The sequence below is a fragment of the Penaeus japonicus genome, unplaced genomic scaffold (assembly GCF_977035675.1).
Source record: "Penaeus japonicus unplaced genomic scaffold, GWHDUDI00000001_assembly GWHDUDI00000031, whole genome shotgun sequence".
NCBI lineage: Eukaryota > Metazoa > Arthropoda > Malacostraca > Decapoda > Penaeidae > Penaeus > Penaeus japonicus.
The window spans coordinates 827,018-849,517 of NW_028234433.1; the positions used below are offsets into that span (position 1 = coordinate 827,018).

Genomic DNA, 22,500 nt, shown 5'->3' on the forward strand with positions numbered 1-22,500 from the left:
TTTGAATATAGAAAAATGTTCACACTTAGAACCCTCTGTTGATGACTTATGGCAAGTAAGTGGACATGGTCTGCTAAAACATTTTCCAAAACAACTGTCTATCCTTTGCCTAACAAAGTAACAGTCTTCAATTCTTCCCCAAAGAATGGGGATAACAGAAATTCCCATATACAGTTGCTAATCACAGTTACTGCCCTGATCAACATCAGATATCCAAGCGAGGCATAGCATCTTAAAATCATTCTGCACGCAACTCATGCTTTGAGTCCAACTGCATGTCTACTTTCCATTGCTTTTGATCTTGGTGTCGATGTAGGCCTGGATGTTTGCAAAGGAGTCACGACCCAAGTAGTCAGGTTCTCCTCTCTCCCACCTTGCCTGGCCCTCTTGGAGAGACTCGGCACCAATGTGCATGCCGCTGATCTGCTGCGCAATCTATTGGGCAGAAGGAAGGCTATTAGAAAATGGCATTATCCAAGTAGATGAATATAAAAATTTATTACAAGTCTAAAATCTTAGGCTATAAAAAAGAAAGAAAGAAAGAGTTAGGCCACTTGCTTCTTGTGTATTTCCCTAGATTTCTACAACCATAACCTCCCTATCTGTAAACTGAAGAGTAATATAACAAATGAATAATGAAAACATTGGCCATCACATGTCAAAAAGAGCATCCAAAACTGGTTAGATCAGCTTAGCTTTTAACCATCCGAGTAACAATCTAATAAAACATGCATCAAGGACACCCTAGTAATCGTATCTTACCAAGGAATAACATAAAAGACCTACATGAATGATATGAACAGCTACTTCTAGATCTCCCAACTTTCTTCTTCTACAAGAGCCACATGCACCATTCCACCCTTAATGCAAATCAATAGAGTCCTCTTGATATCCCTCCTTCACCTCTCATTTCTCCCTTTCATCATACTATTCTTACTCAATGTGTGTGCAACAGAGAAAGCTTTAGGTGCAGTGATATTTTACTATTTTGAGGTTACCTGAGTCTCTTCCCCTCTATCACTGCCTGCATTGCAGACACACTCACTTGGCTCTATGTCACTCCTTAGAGCAAGCGCTTCTGAAATACTAACACACTGTGCTCCCTCTGAATCTTCTCCACCTTTGGAAGTCAAATTACGACTATTTTTTACCTCGCAGTCTCCGTTTACTGAACACGAGGAACTGGATTCATGGTTTGAGTGATCAGTAACATTGCTAGAAATTTCTTGTACATCCTATGGGGCAGCATGTTTGGGAGGATGGATGTTGGGTTAGTCACAATAAGTTCAAAGAAATGTTAGTAATCATCCTACACTATAAGATCACCAATAAAAAAAAGCACAAAGTCAAATACAAAAAATAAAACACATACACTCAACCCATCTATCAGTCTATGTGCACATTTATACAAACACTAATAAATACAAAGCTACAGTAACGTACTAGCACGCTTTTATACATCAAATAACAGCTGAATTTTTTGCCAATATATTAAAAGTATTCTATTAATAAATATAATTTTGATGAAAACTGAAAATAAAACTATGAATATGATTAAAATTTCTATTTTTAGTAATACTCCCAGAACTAGAAAATTATGTATATCTGTTTTTATCCTATTCAAATCTTCAATTGACTCTTTCACTAAATGCCTTAACAAAGTACATAAATAAATTTAAAGAAATATATAAACATTTTATACACCTACATATGCATGAATAAGGCAAGTCAAAGAGTAAGAGAGGACAGAAATTGAAAGATGGAGTAAGAGAGTAGTAGAAAATTCAATATATTACCTGGCTGGCTTTAATCATGCCAGGATTGCCTGAATACATATATGGTCTACTATTTTATCATCAGCTTTTTCTTCTTCACAAACTGTACCATTACTTTTGTTGTTAACATTATAATATTAACAAGAATAACAACAACGTAGATAATAGAAATTTAAAAAACTGAAAATTTACAAACTAGAGTAAAGAGGCAAGGCCAGGTAAAGCTACTTATCAATCCTGAATGAACTCTTAAAAGAAAAACAACTAAAAACTAAAAAGTGGATAGTTCACATCCCCCCAAAAAAGGGGGAAATATAGTGACAGAGACAGAGAGAGCAAGAGAACAAGAACAGTAGAAGCTGAGAGAGAAAACTCAATATATTACCTGGATGGTTTCAACAGGGGTCTTTACCTCCACTGCTTTTTGAACATCCTGTCAGAAAATATTCATGAAGGAAATTAATGCATGCATCAAACACAAGTAAATAGAACATCCTTGGTAGGGGGGAAATGTTAATTCTTCAAAATAAAAACACAAGTGGGAAAACAAAAAAGGTAGTTAAGGCAATGAATTTTACATGCCAAGAGTTTCCAGTAAGTGATTAAGATTAAACAGGCTCTTCACACAAAATTTGGAAAATCAATTTAATAATTCAAAAATACTTTGCTTAATAAAGTCATTTAGAAATCAAAGTTGCTTGAAATTAATTACTTTATCAAAGTTGTTTTGAAGTTATATTAAGTAATTTTACATGGTTACAAGGGAAAAAAAAAAAAAAATGTATATATATATTAATCTGAAACATTTTGCAAAAATCTTAGAAACACTATTTAAGGTACAATTACTAGTATTACTAACAATAACAATACATATGACTATTTTTTCTAGACTGCTGTGGTTACTACAAGACCTTTCTTTATTAAGAGTAACATTTATAGTCTCAAAGTTCTTACACGGACAATAGAACCCACCTTTTAATATCCCTAGGTAAAAGAAAAAATAAATGAAAAAATGAATAAAAAAATAAAGCAAGCAATCCTTCCAAGAGCACATATACGGATGTCAGATTTTTATCAATTCTAAAAAATTAAAAGCTATATAGAGTAAACATCATAACATTATATGTAAACGAATGATAAAGGTTTCTATGTCTACAGTGTCAAAATACTTGTCCTATTTCAACAAAAAATCTGGCATCATTATTATGCATTACTTATTAAACACACACACACACACACACACACTCAGTACATGATTCTGAAGTCAGATGTTACTTGGGATAAACATTTTTCACTCTTATTAACCACTAGCACAAGAAAGCACACAATTCAAGCACTGGCACCTACCATTTCAGGAACATTGGGTTTGACAAGGCGAGTATAAATGGCCCACCAGGAATTGAGGTAAGGAGCTAGGTGTTGGTAACCTGGACCAGTCTGGACGGTGCCGCTAGAGGAGTCGTATCGGTAGTGCCATGGCTTTGTAGCACCGAGGAAGTGGACCAGCTTTGCATTCCCTCCAAATCTGCGAAGGGCTCAACATGACTTCAAATGTCCAAGATCAATTCTTCTTATTTTACAAATGGAAGGAAAAAATGTAACACTTCTACCCATCATTGAAATAAACAGCCTGGCACTCCCTCCCTGTTCTGCCTCCATACTCACTGTTTGTATGCTGGCAAGTAGGTATATGTGGCAGAGGCAACCATGTTGAAAATGAAAGACACACGGTTCCAATTGGGGAAGAATGTGTTAAGAATGCCCTGGTCGCCGCCGTCAAAGCTTCCAGTGGTTTCCGACATGTGAATCAACTTTTCATAAGTGTCTTGGGAGGGTATGAAGACAAACATGCCGGAGTTGAAGCAATCTGGCCAACCAATGTCACAAACTGCTGTCAGTTCTGGATGGGAAAAGAGCTCATCTGCATTCTGTACAGCCTGTGGGTGTAGAAATAAAGACAAGTTTAGTGTATAAAAATCTACCAGTAATGTGTCTGGGAAAAAAAAAAATAATAAAATCATAAATAAATGAATGAATCACTTACCAACATATCAGCATCGAGGAAGACACATTTTGTGTATTGGGTGAGTGTCCAGCAGTGCAACTTTGTGAAGGTAACGCCCAACTCGGGTCGTTTCATGAGAGCCAAGTGGGCGGAGTCTCCTGAATCCAGGACATCGACTGTCACTACATTGTTAAACACTTGCTCCAGCAGTGACCTAGAAGAAAGAAAATATAATTAGAGAAATTTAACTTTTGGATAAAATAATAACAATACATAATAACTCATAAAAAAAAACTAGATAACATTTGTACATGAAGAGTACCAGTAATTTACACACTGCATATTTCTCATTTTTATTAAATACAGGGAGGGAGGGAGAGAGAGAGATAGAGGGAGATAGAGAGATAGAGGGAGGGAGAGAGAAAGAGAGGGAGAGAGAGAGAGAGAGAGAGAGAGAGAGAGAGAGAGGGAGAGGGAGAGGGAGAGGGAGAGGGAGAGGGAGAGGGAGAGAAGAAGGGGAAGGGAGGGGAGGGGAGAGGGAGAGGAGAGGAGAGGGAGAGGAGAGAGGGAGAGGAGAGAGGGAGAGGAGAGAGGGAGAGAGGGAGAGGAGAGAGGGAGAGGGGAGAGGGAGAGGAGAGAGGGAGAGGAGGGAGAGAGAGAGGGAGAGAGGGAAAGGAGAGAGGGAGAGGAGAGAGGGAGCGAGGGAGAGGGGAGAGGGAGAGGGGAGGGAGAGGGGAGGGAGAGGGAGGGGGGAGAGAGGGAGAGGGGAGAGAGAGGGAGAGGGGAGAGAGAGGTCAGGAGAGGGAGAGGGGAGAGAGAGGTCAGGAGAGGGAGAGGGGAGAGAGAGGTCAGGAGAGGGAGAGGGGAGAGAGAGAGGGAGAGAGAGAGAGAGAGAGAGGGAGAGAGAGAGGGAGGAGGAGAGGAGAGGAGGGAGAGAGAGGAGAGGGAGAGGGAGGGAGAGAGAGAGGGGAGAGAGGGAGGAGAGGAGAGGAGGGAGAGAGGGAGGAGAGGAGAGAGTGAGGAGAGGGGAGAGGAGAGGAGGGAGGAGAGAGAGGGAGGAGGGGAGAGAGGAGAGAGGAGAGAGAGAGAGAGGAGAGAGAGAGGAGAGAGAGAGAGAGAGAGGAGAGAGGAGGAGAGAGGAGAGGAGGGAGAGAGAGAGAGAGAGAGAGAGAGAGAGGGAGAGAGAGAGAGAGAGGGAGAGAGAGAGGGAGGGAGGGAGGGAGGGAGGGAGGGAGGGAGGGAGGGAGGGAGGGAGGGAGGGAGGGAGGGAGAGGGAGGGAGGGAGGGAGAGGGAGAGGGAGAGGGAGGGAGGGAGGGAGAGGGAGAGGGAGAGGGAGGGAGGGAAAGAGAAAGATATAAAAAAAAAGTAAGGAAAGCAGCCAATGGCACTATTCCCAAGTCCCTCACTTCATGTCGGGTGAGACAGCCGGCGTGATGATGATGCAGAGGTCCTTGGAGGTGCCACAGGAGCGCAGGGAGTGGGCCAGCACCAAGGCACCCGCAGCGTAGCCATTGTTGGTCGCTAGGGTTACGTATGCTTCCGGCACTGCAATCGAGAAGAGTAAACTTTGGTCAGTTCTGAGGAGGGCCAAGGAGGCGGGTGGCAAAAGAGCTTCTTTAGGGCTTCACTCAAAACCGACACACATGAAGACATACATAGTATATGAATCACTCATTTCAATTAACATTGGGAAGTATGAATATACAAGTTCAACGTAAACGAATTTAGTCACAGTGTGGTCAAAATTAAGAGATCCGATCCCTAAAAATCGTAATATGAAGACACTCGCCACAATTGGTAGTGCAGAAGGGCAAACTACTTATTGGAAGTAAAGCTAATTGTAGTAAATATTTTATAAGCTCTTTCTCGGTCTATAAAATCTGGCTCACTTCGAAGGTGCCAATTCGATGATAATGCTTGGAATGAATCTAAAAAAACACGAAACCACGAGATTAAAGTTAGTCACTAGTAATGACTAAGTGATTTCTTTAAATTCAAAAGAAATTTAATCAGATTTAATTGTGGTTCAGATATACATGAGCACATGTAGGAAATGACTTTCTGCTCGTCGACTAAATTCAATTCTGCAAACATATACGCAATTCAAAATCGTGAATCATCCTCAACTTAAATGTGCTCCTTGCATATTAATTCTGAAGAATAAACGTATAAGGGCACTGGCATGCCACCTTGCCCGAGGTGCAGAGAAAGGCTTTAGAGCCCACAGAACAATTCCTTGCTGGCGGTGGTGGAGTCGGGAACGAACCTATTCCACTCAACCATAAGGCATATAACAAAGTTTTACCATACCGACCACCAAAATTTGCTTACTTCTGCCCAAAGCTTAGAAAATGGATAATAAAATAAAATGAAAAGACAGACATTGGCTGTGAGGCATGAACCCTTTCTTCCCTCACGAAGTAACAGGTCTTCCCCATATCTTTCGCCCTCTCCCTGCCTCATCCGCGCCAACACTGTTGCCATCGCTGCCACACGGATGCCATCACTTTATAAGCTCGCCTACATTCTCCATACCACTTATCCCTCTCTCTCTCTTACTTAACGACTCTCCGAAAATCCTCTCTGAATTCTAAGAAACGAGCAAACCACCTAGATGCGACCACTGGACATTCAGCAAAAAAGAAAACGAACAAAAATGGAACCAACAGCACCCTACGTCCCCGCCAGTTGGGATAGTCGCAGTACCGGCAGACGAATTTCCTATCGCCTTATATGGACAACGTCAGCAACCTGTCCTTCGGAATTGTTGGAGCTGCGTTGGAGACTTGCTCTGGTCTCCAACAGAATGCTTCCAGGACACGACACTCGCTCGTTACGTAAAACGATACTATGCTATGCAATAATAAACATACGTCTGGTAATCGCAAATATTACTATTACAGCTTTGAATGAGGTATCATAATCATGCATTAGTTTCATGTGAAAATGTGCAACAGTACAAATGAAGTGCCGGCGCCAAAACTCGTAGCCTGTGCAATTGAAACTATGCCTCGAGCAATCCCGGCCATAACCGCAGAGACGGTAGTGCAAGTTGGACACAATATGTTCTTAAATCAAAACATTAGCTTTTAATAGATTTTAGAAATCTGGAAGGACGTTGCCACAATGCCACACACATACTCAAACAATGGGGGGGGGGGGGAAGAAAGAGGGAAAGAGGAACAGAAAGAGGAAGAGAGGGAGAGAGAAAGAAAGAAAGAAAGAGAGGGAGAGAGAAAGAAAGAAAGAAAGAGAGGGAGAGAGAAAGAAAGAAAGAAAGAGAGGGAGAGAGAAAGAAAGAAAGAAAGAGAGGGAGAGAGGAGAGAGAGAGAAAGAGAGAGAGAGAAAGAAAGAGAGAGAGAGAGAGAAAGAAAGAAGAGAGGGAGGAGAAGAGAGAAGAGAAAAAAAGAGAAGAGGAAAGAGGAGAGAGAAAGGAAAGAGAGCAAGAAGAAAGAGGGGAGAACAAGAAGAAAGAGAGAAAGAGAAAGAAAGAAAGAAAGAGAGGGAGAGAGAAAGAAAGAAAGAAAGAGAGGGAGAGAGAAAGAAAGAAAGAAAGAGAGGGAGAGAGAAAGAAAGAAAGAAAGAGAGGGAGAGAGAAAGAAAGAAAGAAAGAGAGGGAGAGAGAAAGAAAGAAAGAAAGAGAGGGAGAGAGAAAGAAAGAAAGAAAGAAGAGAGAGAAGAAAGAAAGAAAGAGGGAGAGAGAAAGAAAGAAAGAAAGAGGGAGAGAGAAAGAAAGAAAGAAAGAGGGAGAGAGAAAGAAAGAAAGAGGGAGAGAGAAAGAAAGAAAGAGGGAGAGAGAAAGAAAGAAAGAGGGAGAGAGAAAGAAAGAAAGAGGGAGAGAGAAAGAAAGAAAGAGGGAGAGAGAAAGAAAGAGGGAGGGAGGGAGAGAGAAAGAAAGAGAGAGGGAGGGAGAGAGAAAGAAAGAGGGAGGGAGGGAGAGAGAAAGAAAGAGGGAGGGAGGGAGAGAGAAAGAAAGAGGGAGGGAGGGAGAGAGAAAGAAAGAGGGAGGGAGGGAGAGAGAAAGAAAGAAAGAGGGAGAGAGAAAGAAAGAAAGAGGGAAAAAGAGAAAGAAAGAAAGAGGGAAAAAGAGAAAGAAAGAAAGAGGGAAAAAGAGAAAGAAAGAAAGAGGGAAAGAGAAAGAAAGAAAGAGGGAAAGAGAAAGAAAGAAAGAGGGAGAGAGAAAGAAAGAAAGAGGGAGAGAGAAAGAAAGAAAGAGAAAGAGAGAAAGAGAGAAAGAGAGAGAAAGAGAAAGAGATTAAGAAAAAAGGTGTGTGTGTGTGGGGGGGGAGGGAGGAAAAAAATGCGAGATAAAGCAGCGTGGCCGAGACGAGAGAAGATATTAGAGACCAAGGTCGTTGAACACGCCTCGCCTCGCCTCTCGGGCGTAAGAGGCGGCCGTCAGCCGTGGTGTTTTAACACTTTTCATCTAACGCCATCTTAAAGGAGGTTACGACGGCTATATATCGCGTCCCGTGAGTTATAACCTAACTATGAAATGAGGAGTCGCAATATAATACGATGGTACCCAGCTAGTCTCATTGAAAACAAATATTTAAAGAGATTAAATAGATGAAAAAAATATATAATCACCAAAAATATGCGTGTTTAAGTAATAAACTTGGTTACTACATACTAACCAACGAAGCGGTATTTTTAACGAAGCAACAGCCACAATAATGTGTATACGACCACCAGGCCTTGGTTAAAAGTGCACACATTATCAAACTTACAGAACACCTGTTGCGTGGTTAACATCTGTCTCCACTGGAACTATTTTTACTTTCATAAAAAAAGTTATATGTATACACACATCTGTGGTACTAGATCGTCCTAACCTTAGTCCCAAATCTAAACTAAGTGATAGAAATAGACAATGATAGAAAATCTAGTGGTAAGTTTCCTATAAGACTTACTAGGTAACTCCAACTTGAATCACATTCTCAAGCCAATACCAGTAACAAATTCATTCTAATTAAGCATAAAAGGAACGAATGCAATCAAAACCATTAAAAATTACCCCCCCCCCACAAAAAAAAAAAAAAAAAAAAAAAAAAAAAAAAAAATACACCAAACGTCCTTGGCCGTGTAATTCAACTCTTCCTACGTCCTCCCATACCCTCTCCTCTCTCCTCTACCCTCTTCCCTCTACCCTACCCCCCTACCCCAAGCAGACGCACGTGGCGCCTCTCAAAAGTTTCAAGGTTACGAGCGATTACCTCCCCCTCCCCTCCACCCTGCCCCTTCACATTACGTTATGTCATTCTCCCTTTACCAAGTGTGATTAATCTGATCACGTGACTCATTCTCGACTTGCCGTACGATACGTTCATCACGTCGTGAGTGAGTGAGTGAGTGAGTGAGTGAGTGAGTGTGTGTGTGTGTGTGTGTGTGTGTGTGTGTGTGTGTGTGTGTGTGTGTGTGTGTGTGTGTGTGTGTGTGTGTGTGTGTGTGAGTGTGAGTGTGAGTGTGAGTGTGAGTGTGAGTGTGAGTGTGAGTGTGAGTGTGAGTGTGAGTGTGTGTGTGTGTGTGTGTGTGAGTGTGAGTGTGAGTGTGAGTGTGAGTGTGAGTGTGAGTGTGAGTGTGAGTGTATGTGTGAGTGTATGTGTGAGTATGTGTGTGTCTGCGTGTGTACGTGAGAGGGGAGGAAGAAGACTAAAGGGGACAGGTCAACAGACTGGGGGAGTGCGGGAGGGAGGAAAGGAGAGCAACAGAGAGAAAAGGAAAGAGAAAAGGAAAGAGGAAAGCGACTCACAGGGAGGAGGGGGAGGGAAGGAAGGAAAGCATGACCGAAGGGGAGAGAAAATGAGGGATAGAATCGAGAGAGAAAATGTGAAAAGAGAAATATATTGAGCCAACGAGAATATCGGAGGAGGAGGGGGGGGGCTTAACCCTAATAAGACAATGATAACGACTGTTAGAGAAAAAAAAGGATAAAACGAGAAGGCTAATGGCAAAGGGGATCCTTAAAGCTCGTGTATAACGGTAGAACGGCAGGTCAGACACGCCCGAGGGGATAGGAAGACCCAGGAGCCGGGGAGCAACAGGTTACCGCCACACCTCGGCACCCGCGTCGCCCTCGGCCCATTGTAGTTTAGCGCGTGGCATTCGCCCAGAAAATAGGCCTACAAACTCGTCCTGCCAAAGTCAAGTCACGCGAGTTTCGAGTCTCAACTACTGGTCTACAATCAACACGTAACTAAAAAAAAAAAAAAGAAAAAAGAGACTACAATCGCTAGGGTAATCAATCCCTTCTTATGCAATTAAGACGTAAAAATAGAGATCACTCCGCTGGCCTCCCTTGCTAATCCGAGCACAGGTGGGTCGTGTCATTAAAATCGTCCGAGTATAAAACACCTGCCAAAATTAACCGGTATCCACGTCTGCGACCGTTTAGGCTTGGCGGTTTACGTTACAGAAAGCGTGGGTCTTATTTTAGGGATATCAAAGGCGTGTTCATACAGTCTGAAGGTTTTCGCCGAAATTCACATCCGGCTAATTGGGCTCCGTCCAAGCAGGGATGAGGAGAGAAAATAAAATGTATGAACGAGTTACGGGCCCTTCGCGCCAAGCGGCTCACAATTCGCGCACTACTCGCACTTAATGGCGCCAACGAACTTTATGAGAAAAGCCGACATACCTTGCCGTATCTAATTTTGGCATCGTGGTTTCAGATACTCCCACTGCCACCGTGCCAGTGACAGTTACCCAGCGCGTGCGGGCTATTCTCGGTAATGTCAAAACCTCCGTTTCCTCTTATAATAATAATTAACGTATGTACGTGACAGGATGGAATCGTCTAAGCTATTTTAGGATGTTTAATGCAACAATGCTATTAGAACACTGATCCGCGATTCACAGCAATGCATTTTTTCCATTACAAGCACTACTACCTTTTAATTGGAATATGAATCATAATTCAAGAAGAGATAAGGCCAGTAAACAGGAGTTGGAAACACCTGCCTGCCTCCCTGGCCCGCTCTCAAGGACTTATGATCACACTTATTTGTCACACCTTGCAAGAGAGCGTGTGCAAGTTGGCATCTATGAAAATAATGCAAGGATGGCATAATACGTATAAATAAATAAGACGTCATATGCTAGTGAAGAGCGAAATGGATTATCTAGTGCACTACGTCAAGTACCTGGGATTATCGAACAATTTCCTGACGATATCATTGTACAAGTTTCCTTCAAGAAAATACGAACATAATATGAAATGTGCAAGTGTGGACTCTTCACACAATTATTGACTCTAAAACTATATCTATATTGGTCTTTCGTAGGCCCTGATTTTCCAAGCCAGAAAGACACCGGACACCAGAATAAGCCACGTATCCAGAAACACCCACGAATACACACAGAGACACACAGACACGTCGGAAAACCGTCACACGCCGATGAGTGCGGTCCTTGGCTTTACCTCAAACAGAACGGTCCCCTCTGTCCAATCTAAGGCGAGGAGAAACACCCACTCAAGAGATTTCTAGAACTGGCACGATTTTTTCCACTTGATAAAACACAGGAGAAAAAAAAGAGACGGGTATCCATAACTAAAGGTGGTCGCATATGAGAAGTAGCAAGAAAAGAAAATCCACTCTCTTTTCTCCGTAAAACTACAAGCGTAGATTGGCTCGGCTCGATGCTAACTTGTGTTACGGTGTGAATAATCAACTTGGAAGGGAAGAGTGGCTACAGCAGCGTGGCCCCGAGAACGTGCGCCTTCGACGACGACAGCCGGCTGACTGAGTCTCTGAGACTGCGAGCGACACAGCGAGTAAGCAGTGAGCACCACCAGGTTCGCCGGCGCAAGACACACACACACACACACACATACACACACACACACATACACACACATAACCTGATTGTGGGAGGAGCCAGCGCGCCATCGGAGAGAGAGAGAGACAAACACACACACATACAAGTCACTGTCACACTAACATACTATGGGAGACGGTTCATGCAAAGGAGAAGAGCATGACCAGGGATGTGGTAAGTGGAGGTCATGGCCTCAGATTGTTTCACTTGTAACAAGGTAACTTTTCCTGTGCCAGGAGAGGGGGAGGAGGGGAGGGAGAGGGAGGCTTTTACGTACTATTTGTAATTATTTCTTATTCAAACACACATACATACATATTTATTATCAAAATAAGCATATTAAATGCATGTTTGTATACAAGATCACTTTTTTCCCTTTTAAAATGTAAATCCCCCATACGTAGGCTCCCTTCTTTCTGTACAATCACACATACAATATTTTTTTACTTATCCTATCCGCTTTCTTCTTAATACCAAGCGTTACGATATACAGGATGTACGCTTTATTATCCTGCGTTATCCCCCCCTAAAAAAGTCCTTTTGTTTAAGGAATTCTTTTGTGTTCATTTTCTCGTCCTTGAGAACAATAGTAATAACACCGGCATATTATTAGTATAAATGTGATGGTTAATATATACAAGATTAATAATCACATGCATTGTCATTATCATAGAAATGTGCTTAATTTCCCATTATCACAATTATAGAAACGATTTTACTTCCCTATAAATCTAAACTCCTATAAATATTACCCTCCCGTTCCTTTTCCACTGACATATAGCAACATCATTAACCCTTAATTAACGACTGTTTGATAATCCTCCCAATTATTGTCCTTATGTTTTGCCTCGCCTCTCGACTCGCCAACTGAACTGAGAAGAAGATTTGCACTCGCTCGGTATATGCTACAATGCTCTATAGTCTAGGTATATGCAAACAGTCGCTGGTGGATGGATGTGATTGTTTGCATATTTTCATTCTCTCCGTGTGTCAGTCTGCATTTATATTTCATTGTTTGTCTGTCTGTCTGGACGCTTGTCTTGCCGTCTGCTAGTCAGTCTCCTTACTCATCCGCTTACCTGCCTCTCTACTTACTATGTGGCTCTTATCCTATCCGTTTTTCCATGTCTTACCCACATTCTATTTCCTGCTTCTATCGCCTTCTTTCTCCTTGCTCCTCTTCCTATTCCTTTCCCTTTTCCCTTTTCCCCTCCCTCTCTTTCTCCTTCTCCCCATCCTCCTAACTCTCCTTCTCCTTCTTCCTCTCTGCCTTCCTCCCCATCCTCCTCTTTGTCTTCCTCTCTCTCTCTCTCTCTCTCTCTCTCTCTCTCTCTCTCTCTCTCTCTCTCTCTCTCTCTCCTCCTCCTCCTCCTCTTTGTCTTCCTCCTCTCCTTCTCCCTTCACCTCTTCGTCTTCCTCTACCTCTCCCTCCCCTTCTCCCTCAACCTCTTCGTCTTTATTTTCTTCTCCCTCTTCCTCTCCCTCCACCTCTTCGTCTTCCTCTACTTTTCCCTCTCCCTCTCTCTCCATCTCTTCGTCTTCCTCTGCTTCTCCCTCTCCCTCTCCTTCCACCTCTTCGTCTTCCTCTACTTTTTCCTCTCCCTCTCCTTCCACCTCTTCGTCTTCCTCTACTTTTCCCTCTCCCTCTCCTTCCACCTCTTCGTCTTCCTCTACTTTTCCCTCTCCCTCTCTCTCCATCTCTTCGTCTTCCTCTGCTTCTCCCTTTCCCTCTCCTTCCACCTCTTCGTATTCCTCTACTTTTTCCTCTCCCTCTCCTTCCACCTCTTCGTCTTCCTCTACTTTTCCCTCTCCCTCTCCTTCCACCTCTTTGTCTTCCTCTTTTCCCCCTCTCTCTCCCTCTCCCTCCACCTCTTCGTCTTCCTCTACTTCTCCTACTCCCTCTCCCTCTACTCCTTGTCTCCCTCTCGCGTGCTCGCTCGTTCCACGTGTTCTCGCCGTGACCAGATATCTTCGTCTTGTGTAGGTAGGTACTCTGCGGACTGAGCGTGTTCTTGTTCTTGTTTTTTTGGGGGGAGAAGGAGGGGAGGGGGGTGTTCACGTGACTCCTTGGTGACTGGGCATGTAAGGGCTGTTCTTTCGACGGTGTTGCCTCATTGATGTTCTAACTTGAGCCACGTGTCCCCTGAAGGCTAGCCAAGCAGCTGGTTTCCGCGCAATCGGGACTCTGAACCAGCTGTCACGTGGGTATAGGGTTTGTCTGTGCCCGTTCGTCGCCATTATAAACCTGCCATTACCTAGTTGCCATAGTCTCGGGGTGGGCGTAGGGGCGGTTTTCATATGTAGAAAAGAGTTTCCTTCGCTGTAGAGCTTCTGCTAGAACTGTGGTTTTGTTTCTTTCTAGATCAGGGCACCTACGATATGAATGGATGTAGGTGAACGTCTAAATTTAGCATCTATACAAGCCGATATCTGTTATCAACCATTATCTGTGGATGATTGCACGAATTCGTGAAGGTACGTGCGGACAAGCATCTAGAGAGAGAAAAAGAGGAGAGTGAGAGAGATAGATAGATAGAGAGATAGATAGAGAGAGAGAGGACGTGAGGAGAGAGGAGAGCGAGAGAGGAGAAAGAGAGAGTGGAGGAGAGAAGAGGAGAGAAGGAGAGAGAGAGAGGAGAGGGAGAGAAGCACGATACGAAACGAAACGCGCGAAACAATACTCTTTTAAACAAAACTGCCGTCCATTTTTTAGAGGTTTACATAAACCCCCATACGCCCCCCCCCCCCCCCCCCCCCACCCCCCCCACCTACACACACACTCAACCTCCCCCATCAATTATAGATAGTTCCTTGAGGACACGGGCAATTCGTCTTCCACCCATCTTAGGTGATGAGGGAAGGAAGAGGGGAAGGGGAAGAGGAGGAGAGGGAGGAAGGAGGAGAGGGAGGAAGGAGGAGAGGGAGGAAGGGGGAGAGCCACGAGGAGGAGGAAGAGGAGGTGGTGGGGATAGGGGGGAAGGAGGAGGAGATGGAGGGGATAGGGGGGAAGGAGGAGGAGATGGAGGGGATAGGGGGAAGGGGGAGGAGGTGGAGGGGATAGGGGGAGGAAGAGGAGGAGGTGGAGGGGATAGGGGGAGGAAGAGGAGGAGGACGAGGAGGAAGAGGAGGAGGAAGAGGAGGAGAGGGAGGAGGAGGAGGAGGAGGAGGAGAGGGAGGAGGAGGAGGAGGAGGAGGGAGGAAGAGAGGAAGGAGGAAGAGGGGAAGAGAGGAAGAGAGGAAGGAGGAAGAGGGGAAGGGAGGAAAGAGGAGGGAGGAAGAGAGGGAGGAGGAGGGAAGAAGAGAGGAAGAGAGGAAAAGAGGGAGGAGGAGGGAGGAGGGGGAAGAGAAAGAGAGAGAGGAGGGGGAAGAGAAAGAGAAAGAGAAAGAGAAAGAGAGAGAGAGATTGAGAAGGAGGAAGAGAGAGAGGAGAAAGAGGAAAAAGAAGAAAAAGAAGAAAAAAATGAAAAAAGAAAAAGCAACGGAGAACAAGAAGAGGGAGAGGAGGGCAAGGGAGAAGACAATTTGCCCGTGACCTTGGGACGTTTTAGCCGTGACCTTCCCCCCCATCCACTCCGCACCCAATGACCCCTCCCCTCCCCCCCATCTACATCCCGACACACCCCGACATTCGATCCCCGATAGCGACAGTCTCAAGATATGTAAAACGTCTCAAACACCGCTGTTGCTCTGTGACAACTTTCTTCAGTTTGTGTCCTACTTCCGTACGTGTGTGTGTGTGTGTGTGTATGTGTGTATGTGTGTATGTGTGTGTGTGTGTATGTGTGTATGTGTGTATGTGTGTGTGTGTGTGTGTGTGTGTGTGTGTGTGTGTGTGTGTGTGTGTGTGTGTGTGTGTGTGTGTGTGTGTGAGGTGTGTGTGTGTGCGGTTTTGTGTGTCGTTGTGGGTGTCTGAGTTGCTCGAGTGTGCGGAGTGTGTGTGTGTGTGTGTGTGTGGGTGTGTGTGTGTGTGTGTGTAGGGTGGAGGGGGGGGGGGTTGCGTGCGTGCGTACCTGAACATATAGATAGTTCCAGAGGAGCTTAATTAATCACCAAGGGCTAACTGAATTTTCTTATAAAAGTTTTAATCTTTATTACAGTGCGGTGTGTTATGCAACTGGACTGATATGAGCAACGATAATGGCGCGTAAAATGAATAAATAAGGTCGAATAAATGCCATGTCAAGAGGGAGTGAAAATTGCGAGAGAGATCGAGAGAGGAGAGAGAGATGAGATGGAGAGAGGAGATGAGGACCAGAGAGAGTGGATGATTTTTGAATGAGATGAGAGAAGAGAGATATCATAATCGCTTCCCAGGAGATTATAGCTGAGAGAGAAAAGCGAGTTTGAAAATAGGAATCTACAAATCGCTTCCATAAATAAAGAGAAGTTCGCAAAAGAACCACAATATCCCAAAATAGGCGACCTGTTTTTCTTCTTCTTTTTTTTGAGTTGTTTATTATATAACCTCCAACGAATGTTCTCAAGTGCCTTCAATTGTGGTCAGCCAGCCATTGCCCCTTCCCCCTCCCTCTCCCTCTCCCCCCTCCCCTCCCTCTCCCCCCCCCCACCCCTCTCCCATCCTACTACACAAGTGCCAGCGATCGACCTTGTGACCTGCGGGTTGCATGTTACCAGGCGTGAAGATAGCGTTGACCTTGGTGGTGATGCCAGACAAAACCGCAAACGAAAAGACAACAGCTCCGACTACAAACCTTTTAAATAACTATTTCTTAAAGCTTAGAACATTACTGATGGATGGGGTGGGGGGGGGTATAATACACACAGGGCAACCTACGGGTAAGTGATGATCTGGTATTGAAACAGAGGGAATTGCAAGGGACTACTCCACACCGGGGCTATCGTTAGTGCAAATGCTACTGCTTCTTAAATCATGAGGAGGTAGATACTCCTGTCTTCCTATTATGTATTGCCAAATAGATAAGTTCAGACCATAGTTTTTTTATCTGTTGATAACGCGCTATCTTATAGCGATACTGCATAATCTCGGTACTCGTAGTTTTAGGAATACTTTGATGTTCCTTTGGGAGAGGGTAGCAACATGAGCACAATGCTCCCGTTACCAGTATATACTTCTCTTTCTTTCTCTCACTCTCTCTCTCTCTGTCTCTGTCTCTGTCTTTCTCTCTCTCTTCTCTCTTTCTCTCCTCTCTCACTTCTCTCTTTCTCTCCTCTCTCTCTTCTCTCTTTCTCTCCCCCCCCTCTCTCTCTCTTCCCTCTTTCTCTCTTCTCACTTTCTCTCCTCTCTCTCTTCTCCCTCGCACTTCATCCACCCAATCAACCAGCCACCAACGCGTCCTCTGCCTGCACTCTGGCCCGGAAGAGAGCCACAATCTGGCCATGCTGCTGCATCCGGCCACGTATTTTGAACCGTTTTTTTTTGTTTTTTTAGGTTTTTGTTGTCGGAGTCTCAGATTCTCAGCAATCAGCTTTTAATTTTTTTAAAACGACCCCCCTCTTCTTTTTTATATTGTGAGTGACTGACGGTCGTGGATCTAATGTGTTTCGTGCATCTGGCCAGTACTCTTATCTGGCAGTAACGCAGAGGGCAAGTGGAGGGGCGCCAGCTCCTCTGCTGTACCTTAATACTTCATGGCGTTGGAGTGCCCTACATACACGAGGTTATTCATGTCATCGCTTCGTGGGTTGTAGTATTCGCTCGGTCTACAAAGTTGCAGGGGCAAAATTTAGAACCCATGTGATGCATGATGGCTTTCTCATGTAAACTTCCTCTGAAACAAACAGAGGCTGCTCTTTGTTTAATGACGGTATAGCGACGTTACTTTTCGTCTGCGTGGAGGTTGACGGAAAAAATTGTTTTTTAGGAGCTATCTAAAATGGGGGAGAGAACGGAGAAATGACGCGTCAGTCATTTAACTCTCCGCCTCCCCGCATCCTCGCACAACACGCCTTCCGTGCAAGCAAGCTGTGTCGGGGACTCTTGACTTATGTCACAGGACGACGAGGAAAATATAGCACTTCGCATCAACAGCTGTTGCTCGCTGCCCTAGGACACGTGGCGCAACATTTCAAAATTCTGCGCTCATACTTGTCGAAAGACCTGTCGCTAACACTCCCATCTCGATTCCTTTAGTCTTCTGCTTCTCTCCTTCTTATTCTTCCTTTGGTATTTCCGACTGTTCGCTCTCTTGCCACGCCCACTCTTTGTTTCTGTTTTTTTTTCTCTTTCTCTCTCTCTCTCTCTCTCTCTCTCTCTCTCTCTCTCTCTCTCTCTCTCTCTCTCTGCCTGTCTCTGTCTGTGTCTGTGTCTGTGTCTGTGTCTGTGTCTCTGTCTCTGTCTCTGTGTCTGTCTCTCTCTCCTTTACGTTAAATTCCTTTACTCTTATTTTCCTTCCCTGTTGTCTCTACTCCCATTGCTACGTGCATTCCTCTTCTTCATCCTTTCCCTTTCTGATCTTCTCCTTCTCCTCTTTGTTGCCAAGCACACTCCCACCTGCCGCCCCTGTGTCTCTGTCGCGGAGTGAATTCCTTCCTTAAGCTCAGAAGGAAGGGATCAAGCAATATATACCCCCCCCTTTCTCTCTCTCTTTCTGCCCCTCCCCCTTCCCCTCCCCCTCTCTCTTTCTCTCTCTCTCTCTCTCTCTCTCTCTCTCTCTCTCTCTCTCTCTCCCTCTCTCTCTCTCTTTCTGTCTGTCTCTCTCTCTCTTTGTGCCCCCCCCCCTCTCTCTCTTTGTGCTCCTCCCTCCCTCCCTCCCACCGAAGATATCTAAAAGGAAAAGATCATTTAAGATAAAAAAGATAAGGAACATAAAATAACTAGTCCTCCAGGGGCTTCTCGAGGGGGGAGATCGATTAAATATAAAATGGTAAATCATCGTGCGTGGGATGCCGAGTTCGAATCACCGGATTACAGGTACGGATGACCCCGCCCCGACCCCCCCCGCGATCCGACTGGGGCCCCCCCGCCGAACCCGACTGAGTGGTATTTAAAACGCGTTACAGGTTTTCCGCGACCGGAGCATTAAGGGGCAGGGGAGACGAAGACGTCTGAGTGGGAGTTGAGGAGATAACGAAATAAAGAGGAGGAATAGATAGGGGATAGAAAAGAGAAGAAGAGAGAGAGGGGGGGGGGAGAGAGAGGGAAAGGGGGAAGGGGGGGAGGGGGGGGGGGGGGGGGGGGGGGGGGGGGGGGGGGGGGGGGGGGGGGGGGGGGGGGGGGGGGGGGGGGGGGGGGGGGGGGGGGGGGGGGGGGGGGGGGGGGGGCGGGAGGGGGGGGGGGGGGGGGGGGGGGAGGGGGGGGGGGGACGGGGGGGCGGTGGGGGGGGGGGGGGGTGGGGGGGGCGGGGGGTGGTGGGGGGGGGGGGGGGGGGGGGGTGGGGGGCGGGGGGGGGGGGGGTGGGGGGGGGGGGGGGGGGGGGGGAGGGGGGGGGGGGGGGGGGGGGGGGGGGGGGGGGGGGGGGGGGGGGGGGGGGGGGGGGGGTGTGTGGGGGGGGGGGGGGGGGGAGGGGGGGAGGAGAGAGAGAGGGGGAGAGAGGGGGGAGAGAGGGGGGGGGAGAGCGAGAGAAAGAGAGAGAAAGAGATGGAGAAGAACAAATAGAGAGAATATGGGGGAGCGGCAGGGAGAATGAGCGAAGGAAAGGAAGGAGGAGGGGGAAGAGGAGGAAGAAGAGGAAGTAGAGGAAGAAGAGGAAGAGAAGAAGAAAATATAGAAGAAGAAGAAGAAGGAGGAGAAGGAGAAGAAGAGAGAGCATGAGAACCAGCAAACAGCCAACTCAGCGCCTCCATGAACGAGCGCCTCCAAACACTCGTGTGTGAGCATCAATGCGCGCAAACCAACAAGGCACAGCAACTTCTAGACATAATTACTGGCGAGACCTTTGACCCTTTATTAAGTAGCCAAGGACTGGAAGAGGTGGTGGAGGAGGGAAAGAGGGAAGAAGAGAGGGAGGGCGGGGGAAGAGAGAGAGAGAGGGAAAGAGAGAGAGAGAGAGAGAGAGAGAGAGAGAGAGAGAGAGAGAGAGAGAGAGAGAGAGAGAGAGAGAGAGAGAGAGAGAGAGAGAGAGAGAGAGAGAGAGAGAGAGAGAGAGAAAGACAGAGAGAGAGAGAGAACTAAAACTCATTCAAAAACACACAGAAGACGTCCAAGAAACCTAACAAGGCGCGCCACTATTGGATGTAATGTTCCCCCTAAAATACTGGAAGAAGGCGGGACAGGCTCTCCGGAGACTCGCAAAGCAAATAAGACGAGTAAAGTAGATTGATTTTTTTTAGAGATAAATAGTTTATGGAGAAAAAAATTATCTCGTATAATCATGACAATTCACTGCAAACATATGAACAACAAATGCCAAAAATAGCACAAATATGCTGAATGCATTACATATCTCTATAAAATAACAACCACAGCAAAATAACAACAATCATTCTAATAAAGAGACAGAGTCATGATAAATGCCAACAGCCGTGTTAACATACGAAACACGCATTTTCCTAACTGACAGGAGTAACAACAATCGTAAGACCGCATCACAGGCATACCCCTTTACAACGGATGGAAAGGCGATGTACGTAAGCGCCCTTTGGGAAATGACCCGAATAATAACAATCGCGGTGGCATTTTACAAGCGATGGCGCTGCCAGTCAAGGAGAGGTAAATAAAGATAATGATGATGATGATGATAACAATAATAATAATAATAATATCTTTAAGGGAGAAAGAAGAAAGGAGGAAGAGAGAGGAAGAGAGAGGGAAAGAGAGAGAGAGAGAGAGATAAGTGAACTGAAAAAGGAAAAAAGAAAGAAAGAGAGAACGAAAGAGAGATTGTTGAAAGCAGAATTGGGGAAGAAAAGAGAGAGAAAAAAGTAAAAAAGAAAGAGAAAGAGAGAGAGAACGAGTGAGAGATTGTTGAAAGCAGAGTCGGTGAAGTTGAGAGTAAACAAACATCACGTCGCAAGTGAACAGCTGATCAAGGTGAGCGAACGAAAGAAACGTAATAAAGTTGAATAAATAATGTACATTTGAGAACAAGATAAACAATAATAATAAAAAATGCTACTAAATGATGGTAATAAATGACAATAAGATAGATAGAACAATGAGCTTCTTAGGACGAGAAACGGAATCCGAACACGAAGGGGTTATAGGGTACTATGTGTGCAGGAGGAGGAGGAGGGGGGGGGGTTAAGGTATATTACGTAACCCTTTAAGGATTCCTCCTTTGACTCCCTCCGGTCTACACCCTACCCAAGGGAGAAGGTGTGTTGAAGGGGGGGTGGGTGGGGGAGGGCCAATTTCCCCACTTTTAGAGGGGCGGAGGGGAAGCTAACATGGGAGATATTTATAAATGGGGATTTCTCATACGCAGAAACATGAGGGGTGTAGGGTGCGGGGGGGGGGGGGGGGGGGGAAAGGGTGAAGGGGAAGGAACCGGCCCTGCAAACTTCCATCCCCCTCCCCTACCCCTATCCCTTACCCATACCCCCCAACGCCCTACTCACCAAACCACCCAACCAACCCCCTAGGACTGAACCACACTATGCGTTGCCAAGGGAGCGGCGCCGCATAGCAACCATGCCCGTCTCCCACCCACCCCACCCCCATCCCCCACCCTTAACCCTCTCCCTGTGTGATGAACGCAACCCCCCTCCCTCCAATACAGTCCCCCCCAATACTACCTTCCTTATAAAAACATCTTAAAAATAATAAAAAAATATATATGGATAACACACAGCGAGACAAATGCAATACAAAAACAAACAAAGACAAAAGAGAAATGAGAGAGAGAAATAAAAGAAAAACAACAACCAACAAACACGATGAACAATGAATAGCCAAGAGAGCCCCAGGTTATGTCAACATGCAAACGTCGAGGAACTGGCTTCTCTCAATCCCACCCGATGTCTAATGCATGGCCCTAGGTGGATGTACTAATAGTTTATATCCGCATAGGGGGTGGTGCAAGACACAGAGTGGGAGAAGGTGGGGGATGGAGAGAGGGAGAAGGAGGGGGAAGGGGAGAGGGAGAGGGAGAAGGAGAGGGAAGGAGAGAGGGAGAGGGAGGGGGAAGGGGAGAGGGAGAGGGAGAAGGAGGGGGAGGGGGATGGGGAGAGGGAGAGAGAGAAGGAGGGGGAAGGGGAGAGGGAAAGAGGGAGGGAGGGGAAGGGGAGAGGGAAAGAGGGAGGGAGGGGAAGGGTCCCCCTTTTCCCCTGCCTCCCTCTAAGAGAGAAAGAGAGAGAGAGAGAGAGAGAGAGAGAGAGAGAGAGAGAGAGAGAGAGAGAGAGAGAGAGAGAGAGAGAGAGAGAGAGAGAGAGAGAGAGAGAGAGAGAGAGAGAGAGAGAGAGAGAGAGAGAGAGAGACAGACTTTCCCTCCTACCTACACCAACTTGAGGACGACATTGTCAAATCTTGTCTAAATTTATCTGCAAACATGCACGTCACCTTCAACCTTTTTTTCTCTTCTCATTCCTCATCACGGGGTCTGCAGGACAATGCTGGCCTTACTGTAGCTTCCCAATCATGGCTGGCGACATGTGACATGATTTCTATCAATCATCCTTAAAAATACCATCTAATACGTCCTTCTAACTATCCCATTTTTGCCAATTATTCTCGTCCTAAGAACGGAATAAGTATAACTTCAAAGAGTGTGACCTTGCAAGATATAGCAGCCACGCCTGACTCGCCCTCACAGTGCCACCGCCAGACGCGAGTCCTGCCCGCCCTCAACATCAATTTTCTACATGCTTTGTATTTTTCTATTCGTCTTGGAAGTGTCTTTTCACCCTCGGAGTCATGCATTATGAATTTCCAATGGAATGAATCGGCAGTTGGGAAGAAAATAAGAAAAAAACAAAAAAAGAAAAGAAAAGGAAAATGTACACATAAATAACAAAACAGAAAAGAAAATGGCAGTATTTTGGCA

At 45.7% G+C, this 22,500-nt stretch overlaps 1 protein-coding gene across 6 annotated transcripts in view; it reads right to left on the reverse strand.

Annotated features, from left to right (window-relative positions):
- Gyg (glycogenin 1) overlaps window positions 1-22,500 on the reverse strand; it is a 54,068-nt gene that overhangs the window by 647 nt on the left and 30,921 nt on the right. The window contains exons 1-7 of one of the 6 annotated variants that reach the window (XM_043014444.2): window positions 11,429-11,641; window positions 5,188-5,326; window positions 3,820-3,994; window positions 3,441-3,712; window positions 3,123-3,300; window positions 2,161-2,208; window positions 1-435 (exon numbers count right to left, since the gene is read on the reverse strand). The exon at window positions 1-435 is cut by the window's left edge and continues 647 nt beyond it. In XM_043014444.2, the coding sequence (XP_042870378.2) occupies window positions 280-435; window positions 2,161-2,208; window positions 3,123-3,300; window positions 3,441-3,712; window positions 3,820-3,994; window positions 5,188-5,326; window positions 11,429-11,639 (1,179 nt within the window). In that variant the 5' untranslated portion in view covers window positions 11,640-11,641 and the 3' untranslated portion in view covers window positions 1-279. Of the gene's footprint in view, window positions 436-968; window positions 1,236-2,160; window positions 2,209-3,122; window positions 3,301-3,440; window positions 3,713-3,819; window positions 3,995-5,187; window positions 5,327-11,428; window positions 11,645-22,500 lie in introns of those variants that run through there. The other 5 variants (XM_086555478.1, XM_043014446.2, XM_043014445.2 and 2 more) reach the window with 5 other exon arrangements.